This window comes from Ochotona princeps, chromosome 13 (genome assembly GCF_030435755.1).
Source record: "Ochotona princeps isolate mOchPri1 chromosome 13, mOchPri1.hap1, whole genome shotgun sequence".
In the NCBI taxonomy this organism is placed as follows: Eukaryota; Metazoa; Chordata; class Mammalia; order Lagomorpha; family Ochotonidae; genus Ochotona; species Ochotona princeps.
Genome location: NC_080844.1, coordinates 46340494 through 46356998, shown reverse-complemented (window position 1 = coordinate 46356998; position 16505 = coordinate 46340494). Strand labels below are relative to the sequence as shown.

The window sequence follows — 16505 nt, the reverse complement described above, 5'->3', positions numbered from 1 at the left end:
GAGCAGGCCAGGCCAGACTGGTGGGGGTCCGGGAGGGTCGAACCCGAGGTGAGGTGAGGCGTCCTGGGCCTCAGAGCTGCCCCAGGGTTTGCGAGGGATGTTGTGGGCTCTCTGCCAGCCTATGGGGGGAGGACCCTGACCCTGCTCCCCAGACCCAATAGTCTCAAGGGGTCCTCCACCCCGGCGGTCCCTGATACTCGCAGGAAGGCCGAAGGCCGATCCTCCACCCACATACACCACACAAGTGCTGCAGAGAACTGCCCTGGTCCCCAGTGTATCTACACCGCAGGGACTGGATGGCTCCCAGAAAATCCCAGCCGCAGCCTCAGTCTTTCTTGAGTGGGGTGAGTCGGATAGCAGCCAGGAGCAGCAATAAGGGGTGAGAGTGCGGTTCCTACCTGCCGGCTTGTGTAAGGACCACACTATCCAGGCCTGAAGGGAGAAAACTGGGGGACCTAAAATGTGAGAGAGGAGGATGCACAACCCAGAGGGAAGGCAGGAGTGCCAAAACTCACATCCCTCCTTACAGAGCTGCCCTCTCCGCCCAGGCCTGAAGCCCCTCTTCTGGAGGTTGTGCAGTGAGGGTCTCCGCGGGACACACAGAAGGCTCATACAACCCGGAGCACCAGGGAGGGCTAGTGGGTTCCTGCTGGATATGCTGGGCTTGGGCTGCGCCAGGACGCCATGGCGCACCGGTTTACCGTGGGCTTTGACCCGCCGGGCCTGGGAGACCTCAGCTCCAGCTCTTTGAGCTCCCTCTCCTCCCGAGGCCACCTGGGCAGCGACTCAGGCTCCACCGCAACACGATACCTGCTGAAGAAGCAGCAGCGGCTGCTGAATGGGCCCCCTCGTGGAATCCGAGCCTCATCGCCCATGGGCCGAGTCATTCTCATCAACTCCCCCATTGAAGGTGGGTGTGGGGCAGGCCCTCTTCCACATTGGTCTTTTAGGGTTCCATGATCGTTGCAGGCCCAGATGTAGTGGATAAGGGCATGGAAGAAGTCACGTGTTGGCTCCTAAGTGAGCAAAGCGGGGTACTGGATTGGGCCTCTTCCTATGTGTATCCACTTGAATCTGCTTTGTCTGGAGTAGGGTAGCGTGGAGAAGGGTCAGCCCACTTAGGGGTCAGCTCAGTCCAGGATTCAGGCACAGGAGGAAGGGACTGTGTGTGAAATACACATAGTCAGACAAGAGAGCACAACAGAAGGGTGTGGGGTGGAGGGGGGCCAAGAGTGAGCCCTGAAGGAGGGAGGATTCAAGCTCACATGGTTTGCCTGGTGCCCCTTCAGGATGAACCGATGCTGCAATGGCCTTGCTTAGGGCTGCCAGGCACCCAGAGGGAAGTGAGGCTCCATCCTCACCTTGTAAAAACTGCCATTGTCATAGGTAGTGGAGTGGGTGTCGTCCCTCACCAAGGCTGGAGTTGGGAAGCAGGGAGCCAGGTGAGGTGGAGGCTCAGGAGACAACCTGGCTGCAGTGACAGGTGGGAGGCAGCAGGCAACACAGGACGTTGCGTGATGGGGGAGGGGACCCCAGACATGGGCTTTCTGTGGGCAGGCGCAGATGAGTATCTGCAGCTCTTCTCCTCTTTCATAGCCAGCATGGCTCCCTGGCTGCATCCCAGACTGTCCATTGCGGGCCCTGCTCCCCACTCCCACCCATCAGGGACAGCTCTGTGCCCCTCCCTTGGCATTGGCAGGGTAAGGCATGTTGTAGTGGCCCAGTACATGGTCACCCAGCACTCTCTTTCTGGTGGGAGGCATGAGTCCCCAGCAAGCTGGGAGGCATGGGGTGGGGGGGGCACTACAGCATCTCCCTGCTCAGTGCCAGTCCATCCTATATGCATTCACTGGGTCCACCTGTGATGCCAGGGCTGCTCACACTGTCCCTCTGGTGACCTCTTCCAGAAGCTCCACCCCTGCGATCTCCCCTGCCTTGTCCCCCTGTGCTATGCAGCCAAGTTGGCAGCGTCCCCTAGCAGGCCTAGGACTGTGGGCAGCATGGCTCTGACTGCCTACACTGGGCGATGGGGGGCGGGGGGCTGTGTCCAAAACCTTGCCCTCTTCCTGGGCACAACACCCCCTGGCTCACCACAGGCAGAAATCCCTGCCTCAAGTTGTTTAAAGGGATAAAGTAGCTGAATAGGGCTGCACTGCTGCAGGTCACTCCCAGGACCTCCCAGCAGCCCCTTCAACTCCTTTTGTCCCAGTGAAATACATTCTCTTTACACCACTTCAGCCATTCTCCTTACCTCTCCCAGTTCCTCCAGCTAGTCAGCCAGCCATTTAGTCTTTGATTTAATTAAGTCTTATCAAATACCTTATACTATCATGGTAGAAAAGAATTATAAAGTCCTATTGTGACTGAGCTTACAGTCTGCTCAAAGGAGACAGGTGACATATCAGCAAATAACAAAGGATGGTGAGAATTCTGAAGTGATCGTTTTGTGTGATACAATAATTTCTCTCAAACTTCTATCAAAGACTTATTTGCCAAGCAGAGCATCAGAGAGAGGAAAACAGAGATGTTTCATTGTCTGATTCATTCCCCCACTCCCAAATGCTTACAACAGCCAGAACTGGACCAGAATGGGACCATGAGTCAGGAACTACACTCAGGTCTCCCACATGGGTGGCCAGGGATTCTTGTGCTTGGGCCATTATTTGTTGCCTTTCCAGGCACATTGGCAAGAAGCTGGATCAGAAACAGAGCAACTGGGGCTCCTACTAGCACTCTGATGTGTGGCAGGTGGTTGCTTAAACCACTACATGAATCATGCCAGCCAGAATTGCCTGCAATACGTATTAAAAGACTGATTGGTGCCAGTGATTAGTCTAATGGCTAAGATGTCTATGTCCCACATCGGAGTACCTGGGTTCGAGTCCCTGCTCTGCTCCTTACTCTGGCTTCCTGCTAATGTGAACCACAGGAAGCAGCAATGATGGCTGTGAAATGGTTGGGTTCCTGCTGCCCATATGGGAAACCAGGATTGAGTGTTTGACTCCCAGTTTGTGCCTTAACTTGGGGCTGCTATTGTAGGCATTTGGGGAGGCAACCAGCGAATGGGAGCTTTTTTCCCTGCCTCTAAGAAAAGTAAGAAAGTAAGAGAGAGAGAAAGAGAGAGAGAGATTGAGATTGGTGGGCTCACTCCTAGACCCCCTGATCCATTTAGTCTATGGTGACACCCAGGAACTTACATTTTGTTTTTTTGTTTTGTTTTGTTTTGGCTTGTTTTTTTTCTGTTTTATTATAGTTTTTACAATCTTTACATAGCTAATTAGGGTAAAAAGGTTCAAGGGCTACAGGAAAATGGATAAGATTATTATTTCCATATTGTTTCCTTCATGTATCTGAGATAAAGGGGGATTTTAAGGGAGAAGCCCCACCCAGTCTCCGAGGGTCTTGCTCAAGTGGTTTTGATAGTTCAACAGTTATGAATTGCTGCCAATCTTGCCATTCCAAATACGATGAGGTCATTGAAGAATCCACTGATTGACATAGTCCATCATAGAGTCTCCGTTTGCTCAGTTTTTCACTGCCACCATATAGCTGAGATGGTTGATTGATTTGGAACTTGCATTTTGAACACCTTCCCAAGAGATGCTGCTGCAGGTGCAGGTGCACATGTCACTTAGGAGACTACTTAACTGGAAAAAGATGATGGGTAATCCTGGAGGCTTTTGAGGAAGGAGAATTTGATCCCAAAGGGGAGGGAGGAACAGGGCTGGCCTTCCAAAGGACTGGATAAGAGTGATGCAGAAGGGACACAGACGGCGTGGGCTGTATGGGGGATGGTGGGGATGCTGGTGACAAAGCTGAGAGTGGCCAGCGGTGAGGGCAGAGAAGTGGGCAGAGAAGGCCTTGTGGAGCCTTACAGGGCTTGGGATGAGTTTAAGTAGGCAAAGGGGCAGATGTGGCTGTGTTCAGACAGAAGGGTACCACCTAGAAGGTCACCGTGGCAAGAGTGGGTGGAGTGGGCAGCAGTGGAAGTGGAGGCACAGTCAGCAGGTTGCCCAGATCCACTCAGAGCTGACATTCATCCACTGGACTGAGGATCGTAGAAAGACCCAGAAGGGACCGAGGAGACAGCAGGCTGGGGGCAGGGGAGTCAGAGCTTTGTGGCAGAGGCTGAGCCCTTGGTAATTGTAGTCACTGGGAAACCCCGGTTGCCCCAGCGTCCAGCCTGCACTTGCCGTGCCCACGGACTGCACTGAGGAATTTCCCAGCTGTCCTGACTGTGCCCTGTAACCTGATTTCTCCTAGATCAAATGGAAGTGTGCTCATGGGCAGGCTGTGAGATTTCTCCCTCTCACACACCTCTAAAGGAAGCCTTGTCCAGAAAGAAACCTTCCCAGGACCCACTCTTCCCCACCAGCCGCTTCCTGCCAACCCCTGGCTTTTCTCTCCCTGGAAACCTTCACCCTGAGCTTGCCTACTCTGTCCTGTCCTCTGGGTCTCCCCTTCCCTCTGCCTGACTGTGTCCTCGGAGAAACCCCCAAAGACCTTAGGAATAGACTGTCCCCCCAACCAGGGACCTGTGTGATTGTGCCCAGCAACTCAGCCTTTTGCAAGTCCCAAGCTGGGGGAACCCAGTGAGAGGGGATCACTCTGTATGTCCAGAGTGAGCGTGGGGGTCATGCCTAAGTCCCTGTTCCCGCAGCCAACAGTGATGAAAGTGACATTATCCATGCTGTCCGGGTGGAGAAGAGCCCAGCAGGGAGGCTGGGATTCAGTGTGCGTGGGGGCTCTGAGCACGGCCTGGGCATCTTCGTCAGCAAAGTGGAGGAGGGCAGCAGTGCAGGTGAGAGGGCCGGGTAGGGAGCAGGGCACTGGCTTGGGACATGACCCAAGTGCGGTGCAGAGGCTGCTGGGATTAGGAAGTTGGGAGAGGATCCTCAGCTCTGGGAGTCTGGTCCCCTGCGGGGTGGGGGGGTAGACAGGGCAGGGCGGGCTGGGGACAGACCCCTGCTTGAACAGGAGCACTCAGAGCAACAAGCTTGCAGGGGGAGGCCTTGCCATGGGGCCCCTTCTTCCACGTGCTGTGTCTTCCCCCATTGCTCTGGAGCAGAGAGAGCTGGCCTGTGTGTCGGGGACAAGATCACGGAGGTGAACGGGCTAAGCCTGGAGAGTACCACCATGGGCAGTGCAGTGAAGGTCCTGACAGGCAGCAGCCGCCTTCACATGATGGTGAGGCGCATGGGCCGTGTGCCGGGCATCAAGTTCTCCAAGGAGAAGACTACATGGTGAGCAGTACCTGCCAGTTCTACCATCTTCCCTACCGCACCACAGAAGCCTGGCCTGGTCTCAACCCAGCCCAGCCCAGCACCAGCCCCACACAAAATTCATGGCAGCAGAGGGAGGCTGGGGCTTGACCTGGAAATGAGGAAGTCTGCCCCCTCCTCAACCCACCCCAAAACAACTCTCCTAGATCGCAGTGGGCCTATCCATACCAACTTGCTAACTGCTACTATTGTGCAGCCTGGGCACATGATAGCACATGACCTGCAGGGGGGGCACTTTAAGGATGAGAACTTGGCCCAGGCATCTGTCAGCTAGCTGCCCTGGAAATGGGGTAATGAGGATGGCTCCCAGATTTGCTGGAACTGAGGTGCCACTGCAGGGTCCCAGCCTGGGGAATCCCCCAAAGGCAGATTTCTAGTCCATTTCCTACCCCCACCCAATGCCCATGGGTTGTCAGGGTGGCTGGAGGCAGGGGTGGGATTGTGGCTAGGGGGTTTCTGGCTGAGGGCTCCTTGCTGCCACCCTAGGGTGGACGTGGTGAACCGGCGCCTGGTGGTGGAGAAGTGTGGTTCCACACCATCTGACAGCAGCTCTGAGGATGGCGTGAGGCGCATTGTACACCTGTACACCACCTCAGACGACTTCTGCCTGGGCTTCAACATCCGTGGTGGCAAGGAGTTTGGCCTGGGCATCTACGTGTCCAAGTGAGGGCTGGGGCTTGGGCCGGGGAGCCTGGCTGGGGAGAGAGCAGGCGGGCAAGCAATGCCACGGATGGATGCCTGTCTGCCCCTAGAGTGGACCATGGCGGGCTGGCAGAGGAGAATGGCATCAAGGTGGGGGACCAGGTGCTGGCAGCCAACGGTGTCAGGTTCGATGACATCAGCCACAGCCAAGCCGTGGAGGTGCTGAAGGGCCAAACGCACATCATGCTGACCATCAAGGTGGGCAGGGCTGAGGAAGCTGGGAGTCACCCGAGCAGGAGAAGGGTTTGCCTGCCCACTGTGGCACCTGGTTCTGACTCTCTCTGCAAAACCAGTTTTTTCTATAATCATGTGGGAGGGAGAGCCAGCCTTGTGCTCACCTCTATTTGGCAGCAGAGGAAACAGGCAGAGCAACTCAAGCAGCAGCCCCTAGGCTTGAGTCCGCTGCTGTTCCCAGTGGCTAGGGTGGTGCCCAGGGTCAGAGAAGCAGATGTCCTGCCAGAGGGCCAGGCAGGACCGGGTAAAGGGCAAGAAGCTTGGGTTGTGACCACGATCAGATTTCACAGAAGGCCTCTGGAGTTGTTACTCATGTCACTGTCCCACTTGCCTATGGGTTAGGTCCTTCTTACTCTGGCTGCCAGAGGAGGTGAGGCCTGGTCCTCCCCTGGAGCCCAGACCTGCTCAGCAGTTCCTCCCCAGACCTGCACCTGTCTCACTGTGCAGTGCCTCATCTGCCACATACCCCAGCCCCTCGATTTCCCACCTGTCCCATATCCCATTTCTCCCTCTCCTTAGTCTCACATTGTCTCAGAAACTCCACTCCACCCCTCCTGCATCTGTTCAACAGGAGCCCTGAGCACCTGCCACGTGTTGGCCACTAGAGGGGCTGCGACAGGGCTGATGGAATGGGGTGCTCCTTGCAGATGGTGTGTAACCACTGCCGTGCAGGGAGTAAGACATTGGCTGGAGTCATTCCAGAAGGCCCCTGTAGCTGGGGGCAGGGCAGGCCCTCCTAAGGAGGTAACACTTGGAGAACAAGATGGAACTAGCTACATGCTGAGCTGTGTGAAGAGGATATAGGCAGAGGGAACCCACAGGTGCCAGAGTCCCGAGGCACTTGGGGAATTCAGGAATGCAGTGGGCCTGGTGACTTTCAGGGCTTGAAAATTTACCTGTCCCATCCCTCCACATTTGTACCCTCCCTCCCTCCTGCTCTCCACGCCCTCCCAGGAGACTGGCCGATATCCTGCCTATAAGGAAATGGTTTCAGAGTACTGCTGGCTGGACCGACGTGAGTGGAGCACGCACCCAAGGGTGCAGGGAGTGGGCTGGGGCTGGGGTTCCCAAAGACTGAAAGAGCAGGACCTTCACACAGCTCAGAGCCTTTTCTGGCTCCCTGCTGAAAAGCTATAGGCCCCTTGGCACCTGGACTCTTCAGAGGGTAAAGAGACCCGGAGCCACTATGGTCTGGCAACAAGGCTGAGCAGGGCAGGTGGTGAAGCAGCTACCTAACCATCGTCCCTCCCAGCCCAGGGGGCAGTCTGCAAGCCTAGCGGGGCCGCAGAACCAATGGGTCAGATCCCCGAATACCCCCACATCTCCCCTCCCTGCAGTGAGTAATGGCATGTTGCAGCAGCTGTCCGCAGCCTCCGAGAGCAGCTCCAGCGTCTCCTCCTATGCCTCCAGCGCCCCCTACAGCCCGGGCTCCCTACCGTCAGACCACATGGACGTCTGCCTGGGGCCGGAGGAGCCTAGCAGCCAAAGCCCTGGCTGGGGGCGGGCAGACATCGCCATGCAGACGGAGCCCGAGGTGGGGGGCCGCGTGGAGACCTGGTGCAGCGTGCGGCCCACGGTTATCCTCAGAGACACGGCCATCCGCTCCGACGGACCCCTGCCCACCCGCCGCCTGGACTCTGCCCTCTCAGAGTCCCCCAAGACAGCGCTGCTGCTGGCCCTCAGCCGGCCCCGGCCGCCCATCACACGCTCCCAGAGTCACCTGACCTTATGGGGTATGTGGTAGGGTGACTGTTGCTCTGTTGCTCGCTCCACAGCCTGCGGTCCAAAGCCAGGCTCACACTCTGTCCTGGGCCCCCAATTTCTATTCACCTTAGGCCTTCACCTAGCCTAAGCCCCAGCCCCGGTGCCTACTCAGACCCTGTCCTAGGCTCCATTGTAAATCAGTCCCAGCCCCGCATCTGATGGGGCTGGAGTCCCCAGGGCTCCTGTGCACAAACACACACGCGCACACACACACACACACACACACACTCATGTACATGCCTGTGCACACTCATTGTGCTGTAGCCCTGAGGTGGGGGAGATGGAGGCCCACTTCCTGCACTACTGCGGATCCTGTCTGCCTCCTGCTCTCTCCCTTCTCTCTGCCCCAGGCTGCACCCCTGCCCTTTGCCCCCGCCTTCTCTTGCCCATCCTTCCAGCCCCCTGGGTGCTCCCTCGTGTCTGCAGAGGAAAAGAAGCAGCGGAAGAAGGAGAAGCCAGGGGCCCCTGGGGAGAAGGGCGCCCTGCAGCGCTCCAAGACTCTGATGAACCTCTTCTTCAAGGGCGGCCGGCAGGGGCGGCCGGCAGGGGATGGGCATAGGGAGGCCTGGACTTTGGACCACAGCAGCCCAGCCAAGACCCGACCACGTCTGGATCTGGACAAAGGTACATACAGAATGGATGGGCCAGCTTGGGGTGGACATTCTGCACTGACCCCAGTCTGCCTGAGTCAACCCTCACTCCTACTTGTGAGCCTCAGTCTGCTGGGCAGGAGAATGGGGTGTAGGGGCAGTGCCCTAGCAGGTGGAATGCATGCTTTGTTAGGGCGTTTGGCTTCACCTCCCCTTGCCCAAGTGCCACAGGCGCCTCTGAGTTCTAGAATCATCCTCCAGCAAGGCCAGTTTTAGGTCAGGGCTTGGAAAGAAGGGCCTGTCCTAGGATCTGTGAGACTACCTGCACGTGAGTGAGTTAGGTTCTCTAGTGCGGCAGGCATGAGCTCATCTCACACACATATAACAGTGGACCCGGTGCTGCCATCCACGAGTCTAGGGGCTGGGCACAATCCTTAGGTACCTCCCTGGGCCCACTAGGGAGGTCAGAGGCTGCTGTCCTAGAGGAAACCCCAGTGGGCATGGTAGCGGGGTAGTCTGGGGACTGTTGGCTGTCACTACAATGTGGCTGAGAGAGGGCACCCTCTGCCAGCCTGGGCTGGACCCTGAGGCTCCAGATGCAGGTCCCTGCTGAAGAGAGACAAGTGCTTCAAGTGGGGGCTCACCAGCCCTTCCCTCAACCCCCTCTCTCCCACAGCTCCCAGGGCCCTGTTCCCTCCCAGCTGTCCTCCTTCCTCTCTGGCTCTTCTTTCCCCCTCTGTCCCCTGAAGGTAGGTGAACCTGTACTCCACCCACGAGCCTCTGCCCTCTGGTTTCTGAGTGAACTGCTATAGAGAGTCTAGACTTGACTCCAGCCACCTCTGACTCCCCACTATCTGGAAAAGAAGTCCCTGGCTCCTGGAGCCTGCCTTTCCAGCCCCTTGGGGCCAGGCTCCTATTGTCCCTGCCCTGCCCACTTGGAACGTGGACCTCTTTTCCAGCCAGCCCCAAGCCCATTGCACCCCGACTTTCATCCTGGGGTTCTGGGGTCCTGGGGCTGAGACCCTCCCTTCTCCAGCAGGCAGCGTGGGCCCGGTGCAGAAGTTCGTCACCTGGAGGCTGAAGCGGGGTAATTCACTTGTCACTTCTGGTAGGCCTGGTGGACACCACCTGGCCGCTGAGGGAGCATGCTTGGGGGTGTGTGCAGTAGCTTTGGATTCACCTCAGTTGGGGCCAACATGGGGAAACCAGGCAGTTATGTGTTGTATGGGGACAGCTCGAAGAATTGGCCTCAGGTTAGGAAAGTGGAGAGAAGGTTGTGGCCAGCTTTCAGAGTGCACTTGGGGGCTTCTGTGGGGACTCGCCAAGACAGGTTTCAGTAGCCTCTGTTAGGACTTGAGTGGGGAACACACAGTGCATTTTTAGGGTTTATGGGGACCCTGGGATGAGGCTGCAGTCAAGAAATGACTGGTATGAGGTGGGTGTTAGGCAGTGAGAGGTGGGCAGGTGTATGGGGAAGACCAGGCTGGCGGCGTCCTGGCTGGCCTGGGAGCCCCTCCTGCCCCTCCCCAGACGGCCTCAGACTCCTACATCACTGTCTCTTTCCTGCCCCACAGAGCGGGACAGGGGGCGCGCCCTACTCTCTGCCAGGTCCGGGAGCCCCGCTGGCCAGCTGCCCAATGGAGAAGAGCTAGTGCAGGCCTGGGAGAGCCGACGGCCCCTCATTCAGGACCTGGCCCGGAGGCTGCTGACTGATGATGAGGTGCTGGCTGTCACTCGCCACTGCTCCCGGGTAAGCCCCCCGCCCATCCCCAGCCCCTGACACGTGGCCACTTGGGTCCCCAACCCCTCCTGATTCAGAACACTGACAGTCTCCAGGCTCCATGATGGGAGGCCAGGAGTAACAGCAGCAGTAACACACCCTTCCCTCTCTGTTATATACACACAAACTACAACCTGATCCACAAATCATGAAGGCTCTATAAAGTGTGATCCGTAGGAGTTAATAACTCAGAAGCTGTGCACTTTCAATGGCGTAGTCTGGGAGGACTTCCCTGAGGTGAGAAGGAGCAGGAGTAGGAGAGCGTCCCTGCAGTCATCTACCTCTGGCCTCTCTAAGCCCCAGGCCTGGCCTCCATACCTCCTTCTGCTGATTGATCAGCCAGCAGGCCTGACCTGCCAACCCACTTCCCCACACACCTCAACCCCCAATACCTACACTCTATCCTCTGATCCCTGTCACTTGGAACAGAACCAGGTAACCACAGAATGGCTGAGATTTGTAGGGGAGCACTAGGGAGGAAGCCAAGGTGTGGCCCACCCCTCCTACTGCCTCCTTCAGCCCCACCCCCCCCCATCTCGGGGAAATCCAGGGGTCCCATGACCAGCTCCCCAGAGGAGCATGCCTTGGTATCACATGCAGGGCAAGAGCAAGCAGAGGGGTTTCAGGAAATCATTTACAGAAATGTCCCGCCCTCAGCTTGCTGAGGGTGTGGCTGTGCTTGTGTTGGTCTGTGGCACTCTGCCTTTGCACCTGTGTGTGGGTATGCCCCGGCCTGGCTGGTGTATGTGTGTGACCCTGCATTGTCACACTATGTGACAGCCTTAGATAGGGTCATGATGCTTCTCTGTACCAAGGATCACAGCAGAGCAGAAGATGAGCAGAAGGCTGGGGAGCAACTACAGCCTTTTACGCCCTAGTCCTTAACCCTGTGCGGCTCTGAGCCCTGTGACCTGCCTGCAGTGACCCTGCAACTCTGGGATCTGGCCACTAGGAGGCTCTCTGTGTCTGTTTATTTCTTTTATTTCCTTCCCTTCCTTTCTTTCTTTCTTTCTTTTCTTCCTTTTTTCCTTCCTTCCTTCCTTCCTTTCTTTCTCTCTTTCCTTCCTTTTTTCTTTCTTTCTTTCTTTCTTTCTTTCTTTCTTTCTTTCTTTCTTTCTTTCTTTCTTTCTTTCTTTCTTTCTCTCTTTCTTTCTTTCTTTCTTTCTTTCTTTCTTTCTTAGATTTATTTATTTTTATTGGAAAGGCAGATATACAGAGAGGAGGAGAGACAGAGAGGAAGATCTTTTGTCCAGTGGTTCACTCCCCAAGTGACCGCAACACCTGGAGCTGAGCTAATCCAAAGCCAGGAGCTTTTTCCAGGTCTCCCGCGTGGGTGCAGGGTCCCAAAGCTTTGGGCCGTCTGCTTTCCCAGGCCACAAGCAGGGAGCTAGATGGGAAGTGGAGCTGCCGGGATTAGAACCGACACCCATATGGGATCCTGGTGCTTTCAAGGAGAGAGCTTTAACCACTACACTATTGTGCTGGTTCCTTATCCCTTCAACCCTCCATCCTCTGGACCCTGGGTGCTCAGGATCCCCTCTTGCAGAGTCCCTAAATCAGCTGCTGGATAGTCTGCACCTTTCCATGCAAGCCAAGTCCCCTCCACACACCCAGGTATCAGACCCTCTGGAGTTGAGGCTTGGCTGAGCATGACCAGTGTATAGTCTGAACCCCCAGCTGCCATCCTCTCCCACTTTGAGTCCTTTCTCCGCAGTCACCAGACCTGGGATCACACAGCACCTGTCCAATCACTGGCTGCTGCCCTAGCCACCTCGGGACTCCCTCTGTTAGGCAAGGTAGAGTGCAAACTGCAGACCCCCAGTTGAAGGTCCTCCCTGGTTTGACCTCCCACCCACTAACCCCAGTTTGCCCTTCACCTCACCTGGCCAGTGTGCAGGCTTATTCGGACTGCGAGCTGCATGACTTGGAAGTCACAGCCTGTCCAATGCTCCATTGGTCCCAATGGTCCAGGATTTTGGACCCCATGGATGAATTAAATCCTCCATCTACCCATTATTCCACACTACCCATGTGGAGCACTGCACTCCCATTTTTCATACTGTTCCCTGTGTCTACCCTGTAAAGGCTGTTGGCTCTGTGAAGCCTGCTCTGACCCTCCTGCCCTCCTGGGAGACTCCCTCACCCCCATTATCCTAGATACCTAGGGGTATTGGTGCCAGAGACAGGGTCTTCATTTCTGTGTCCACTGCCTCTGCCCCAGTGCAGAGCCCAGCACTCCATGGCTATCCCGTACAGGTGTGTGCATGCAGCTGGGTAGCTGGTTCCGTGCAGAGTGTGCAGAGGGGACTGGAAGAGCATTTGCAAGGCATGAACTTTTTGGAGGACCATCTCTTCCTAGTCCAAAGGGGTGTGTTAGGAGGGGGGTGAGAGTGTGATTCCTGGTAACATTGTGTGTGATTTGGGGGCCATATGCACTGCTTTTTGTATTTTATTTGATTCCAAATGTTTCCAAGCAGCTTGCTTTCCCTGCCAGGCCCCAGGCTCTGTCTCTAGGCCCGGTGAATGTTTGGACACAGGCTCCATCTTGCCACTAGAGGGAGGTGTGCTGTCCAGGGAGGGTGACTCCCAGAATGACCAGGGTGTGTCCTGCAGTGACCTGCAGTGCCAGAAAGAGGGGCTTCCACTCCCAGGGTTCTGACGGGACAGGCTTTACTCCAAAGCAACCCTTTGCCTGACCCTGTGTAGAGCCTGACTCACTTCAGGCTGTGTGTATGCACCTCTGGCCAGCGCCCAGTGTTTGGCCTCAGGCCCTTCCCTTGTGCCTGCGGGTTGGTTAGGGTTGGGAGGAGCATCCTCTGCTCTCACATTCTTTCCTGGCAGCAGAGCAGGTGTGAGCTGGCCTTCTCAGGTCCCAGTCCCTACAGACACTCCTCTGTGTGGCTGTAAGCAAAGTCCTGCTCCTTTCCCAGCCCCTGGTTCCCTTATCTGGCAAGCAGGTATAGATGCCAAAGGACAGACGAAACGTGCAAGGCTAAGATGAGAGCCTGTGTGTCTCCAGGCTGTGCTTTGTGGCTGTTGCCACTGAGGGCTGTGACCAACTTCTGCTGAGTGGACAGTTGGAGGGTGCGGAGAGCCTTGTCTGAAGTGTGCAGGGTCCTGGCGCTCCCCCTCAGCTTGCCTGCTGCAAGGGGGCCTGTGGCACTCTCTTCCCATAGTACGTGCATGAGGGCGGTGTGGAGGACCTGGTGAGGCCCCTGCTGGCCATCCTGGACAGGCCTGAGAAACTGCTGCTGCTTCGGGACATCAGGTGGGGCAGGGCTGGGGTTCCCTAGCACCTTCCCAGGGCCGAAGCGGCCCCCTCACCTCCAGAACTGAGCTCCTGCTCATTCTCTTCTCACCCTGCCTCAGGAGTGTGGTGGCACCTACAGACCTGGGTCACTTCGACAGCATGGTGATGCCCGTGGAGCTGGAAGCCTTTGAGGCCCTCCAGGGCAGGGCAGGTCAGCAGCTCGGCCAGGATCCTGGGAGGAGGAATGGGAGGCTGGAGACTCGAGTAGCCTGATCTCTGACCTGTGCCTCTCTCCAACCAGCGCGGCCTCCTCCTTTACGCCCGACCAGGCAGGACACGCCGCCCAAGCGTCACCTCATTACCCCTGTGCCTGGTGAGTCTCAGGGCCCAGCAAGGGACACACTGGGCAGTCAAGCGGGGGAGTAGAACAGACTCACTCTGTCTGTCGCACATTCCCAAGGGCAAGCTCTCGCCCACCCAAGCCCTTGGATCCAGTGTTCACCACTTGCCCCGTCACTCCCTTCACTCCCAGCTTCTATCCCACTTGCATTTTGAATTGATTCTTGTTCTAGGCAGTAGACTGAGAAATGATGGCTCTGGTGTGCTAGTTGTATTGTCCAGATAGAACGAGGCCAATTACAGTAGAAGTTGTTGGATACAGGGACAATAGAACAGGTCTGTCAGCAAGCATCCACCTTCTGCAGGGCCCTGCCCAGACAAGTTCCCCCACCCCCTTAGTCAAAGGCAAGGGCTTGGCCAGGCTGAGAGGAGGGGAGAGGCCAGCCTGACCTTGGCTCTCCACACCCCCACCCCCTGCCAGACAGCCGTGGGGGCTTCTACTTGCTGCCTGTGAATGGCTTCTCGGAGGACCCCGCCGACAGGGAGCTGAGGGACAGGCTGGGGAGTCTCAAGGTCTCTCAGGGTGCCTCTATCCCCTGCCACCCTCATGAGGGGATACCCCGGCTCCAAGACGTGCCAGTAGATGCCTTTGTGCTTCGCCGCAGTGCCTGCACCCCTCCTCCCCAACCACCCCCTGTCGCTCCCCGACCTCCACGGCCCAACTGGCTGCTGACAGAACCCCCTATCCGAGAGGACCCTCGGCCAAGCCAGAGCCATGGCCAGGGCCTGGCCCAGAGCCGCAGCCGCAGCCGGGGTCCTGGCAAGTCCCCCGGGCGCAGGCGCTCCCCTTCCCCGGCACCCATCCCTGCCCTCCACGCCACCAGTGGGCGCTACCACAAACCTCGGCGGGCCAGGCCCCCTCTGCCCGGACCTCCCGAGGAGCAGGGAGCCAGGACTGGGACAGGCCCCGAGGACAAGGCTGGTGAGGCACCCCCGGACACCCCTAGAGGGGAGCTGAGGACCGTCATGCTGTCTAAGATGAAGCAGTCCTTGGGTGAGTCCCCGGGGACTTGGTTTGGGGATGTTGTGGTTTAAGGGGCCTGGACCTAGGGCAAGATTCAGGGTGCTATGCTATATTCCAAGAGCTCTAAATTTTGGGGTGTATCTGCCTCACCAGGCATCAGCATCTCGGGGGGCATCGAGTCCAGGGTGCAGCCCATGGTGAAGATAGAGAAGATTTTCCCTGGGGGCGCAGCCTTTCTCAGCGGAGCCCTGCAGGTGGGTAAAGGCCACCATACAGTTCCCTGGGCCCAGAGCTGCATGCCATGGGGCACAGTGGGGGATCCACACACTTATTTCCCACCCAATAAGGCCTAGACCAAGCATGGATAGCTCGGGCACAAGGTCAAGACAGTAGGATGGGCAAGCCCCAAATTTGGTCCCCTTGCACTTCTGTATTCCCAGGGACTGAAGACAGCTGGTTCTCCACCCAGAGCCCCAAGGGACAAAGGGCTATTGTATGCACCCCACCCTGCCCCCAGCAGTTCTAGGCACAAAGTCCCATTGTCCACCCCTGCACCCAGCAGTGGGGAGGAGTGCCCCGGCTGGTGGAGGTGAGAGGGCAAGTAGGGTGGAAGGGGCCTGAAGAGGAAGCTGACTCTCCCACCTCGCTCCTAGGCTGGCTTTGAGCTTGTGGCTGTGGATGGTGAGAGCCTGGAGCAAGTGACTCACCAGCGAGCAGTGGACACCATCCGCAGGGCCTACCGGAACAAAGCCCGTGAGCCCATGGAGTTTGTGGTTAGGGTCCCTGGGCCTGGCCCACCCTCCTTACCCTGTGACTCATCAGCTCTCACTGGAGGTCGCCTTCCTGTTAACCACTTCTCTACTCCCCTACCCCCTGATGCTACTCAGGTTTCTGGTCCCAGCCTCCCTGAGTCACCCCTACCAAGGTCAGCTTCCCCATGGCCGGCTGCCAGCCCAGTCCCTTCTTCAGCTCTCTACCCTGATTCTAACCCCAGCCTCTTCCCACTTAGCCCATAACCCTGTACGCTGACATCTTTCCACGGAGCCCAGGTTCTCTGCAGCTCCCAGAAACCTCCCCTCCCGCTCCACCTGCCTGCTTGAGCTGCATACCAATGGGTGCCTCTGATCTTACCACCATCTCCCCCTACCCCGGATGTCTGTAAAGCTCTGTCCTTTCCCTGGATAGAGCACAAACGGGCAGCCCGTGTCACCTGCATGCACTGCTCCCCAACTTCTCAACATAGGGAGGGCATCAAAGAACCGAGTGCTATTAGTTTCTCCTTCTGCTCCCCCATCCCCCCAGCACTGAGGGACAGGGATGTCCCATGTGCAAGGGATAGGCTGCTGCTCCAGTTCCTCAGACCCCAAGAGATCATTTCAGGTGGTGGGCCACCAAGAGCCCCTGGACTTTCCGCTAGGTTTGCCCCTCCTCTTCATCCTTTCTGTCCTTAAGTGCGCTTGTGGGTAGGGGAGGAACTAGGATAGAGCTGCCAGGATAGAGGGTCAAACGACTTCCCCCGGCAAGTACATATGTATCTAGT

The 16505-nt window shown here is 57.2% G+C and overlaps 1 protein-coding gene across 2 annotated transcripts; it reads left to right on the top strand.

Moving 5' to 3' along the window:
* The first annotated feature begins 555 nt into the window (after nucleotides 1–555).
* On the top strand, nucleotides 556–16275 carry PDZD7 (PDZ domain containing 7). 2 transcript variants are annotated; one of them, XM_058671923.1, is made up of 16 exons: nucleotides 556–910; nucleotides 4661–4801; nucleotides 5069–5243; nucleotides 5769–5945; nucleotides 6035–6182; nucleotides 7173–7233; nucleotides 7556–7951; nucleotides 8409–8606; nucleotides 9612–9659; nucleotides 10147–10322; nucleotides 13529–13620; nucleotides 13722–13813; nucleotides 13904–13975; nucleotides 14423–14995; nucleotides 15119–15219; nucleotides 15619–16275. In XM_058671923.1, exons 1-16 carry the CDS (start codon nucleotides 685–687, stop codon nucleotides 15979–15981), a joined length of 3039 nt encoding a protein of 1012 aa, XP_058527906.1. In that variant the 5' UTR covers nucleotides 556–684; the 3' UTR covers nucleotides 15982–16275. The 2 variants fall into 2 exon arrangements, with proteins under 2 accessions (XP_058527906.1, XP_058527905.1); XM_058671922.1 differs by having other exon boundaries at nucleotides 9609–9659.
* Nucleotides 16276–16505: the final 230 nt, after the last annotated feature.

Coding starts and splice junctions, on each gene's coding strand:
- PDZD7 (XM_058671922.1), top strand. CDS start 685: ATGGCGCACCGGTTTACCGTGGGCTTTGACCCGCCGGGCCTGGGAGAC. Junction 8,607..9,608: donor ACGTCTGGATCTGGACAAAG/GTACATACAGAA, acceptor TCCCTTCTCCAG/CAGGCAGCGTGGGCCCGGTG. Junction 15,220..15,618: donor TTCTCAGCGGAGCCCTGCAG/GTGGGTAAAGGC, acceptor CCTCGCTCCTAG/GCTGGCTTTGAGCTTGTGGC.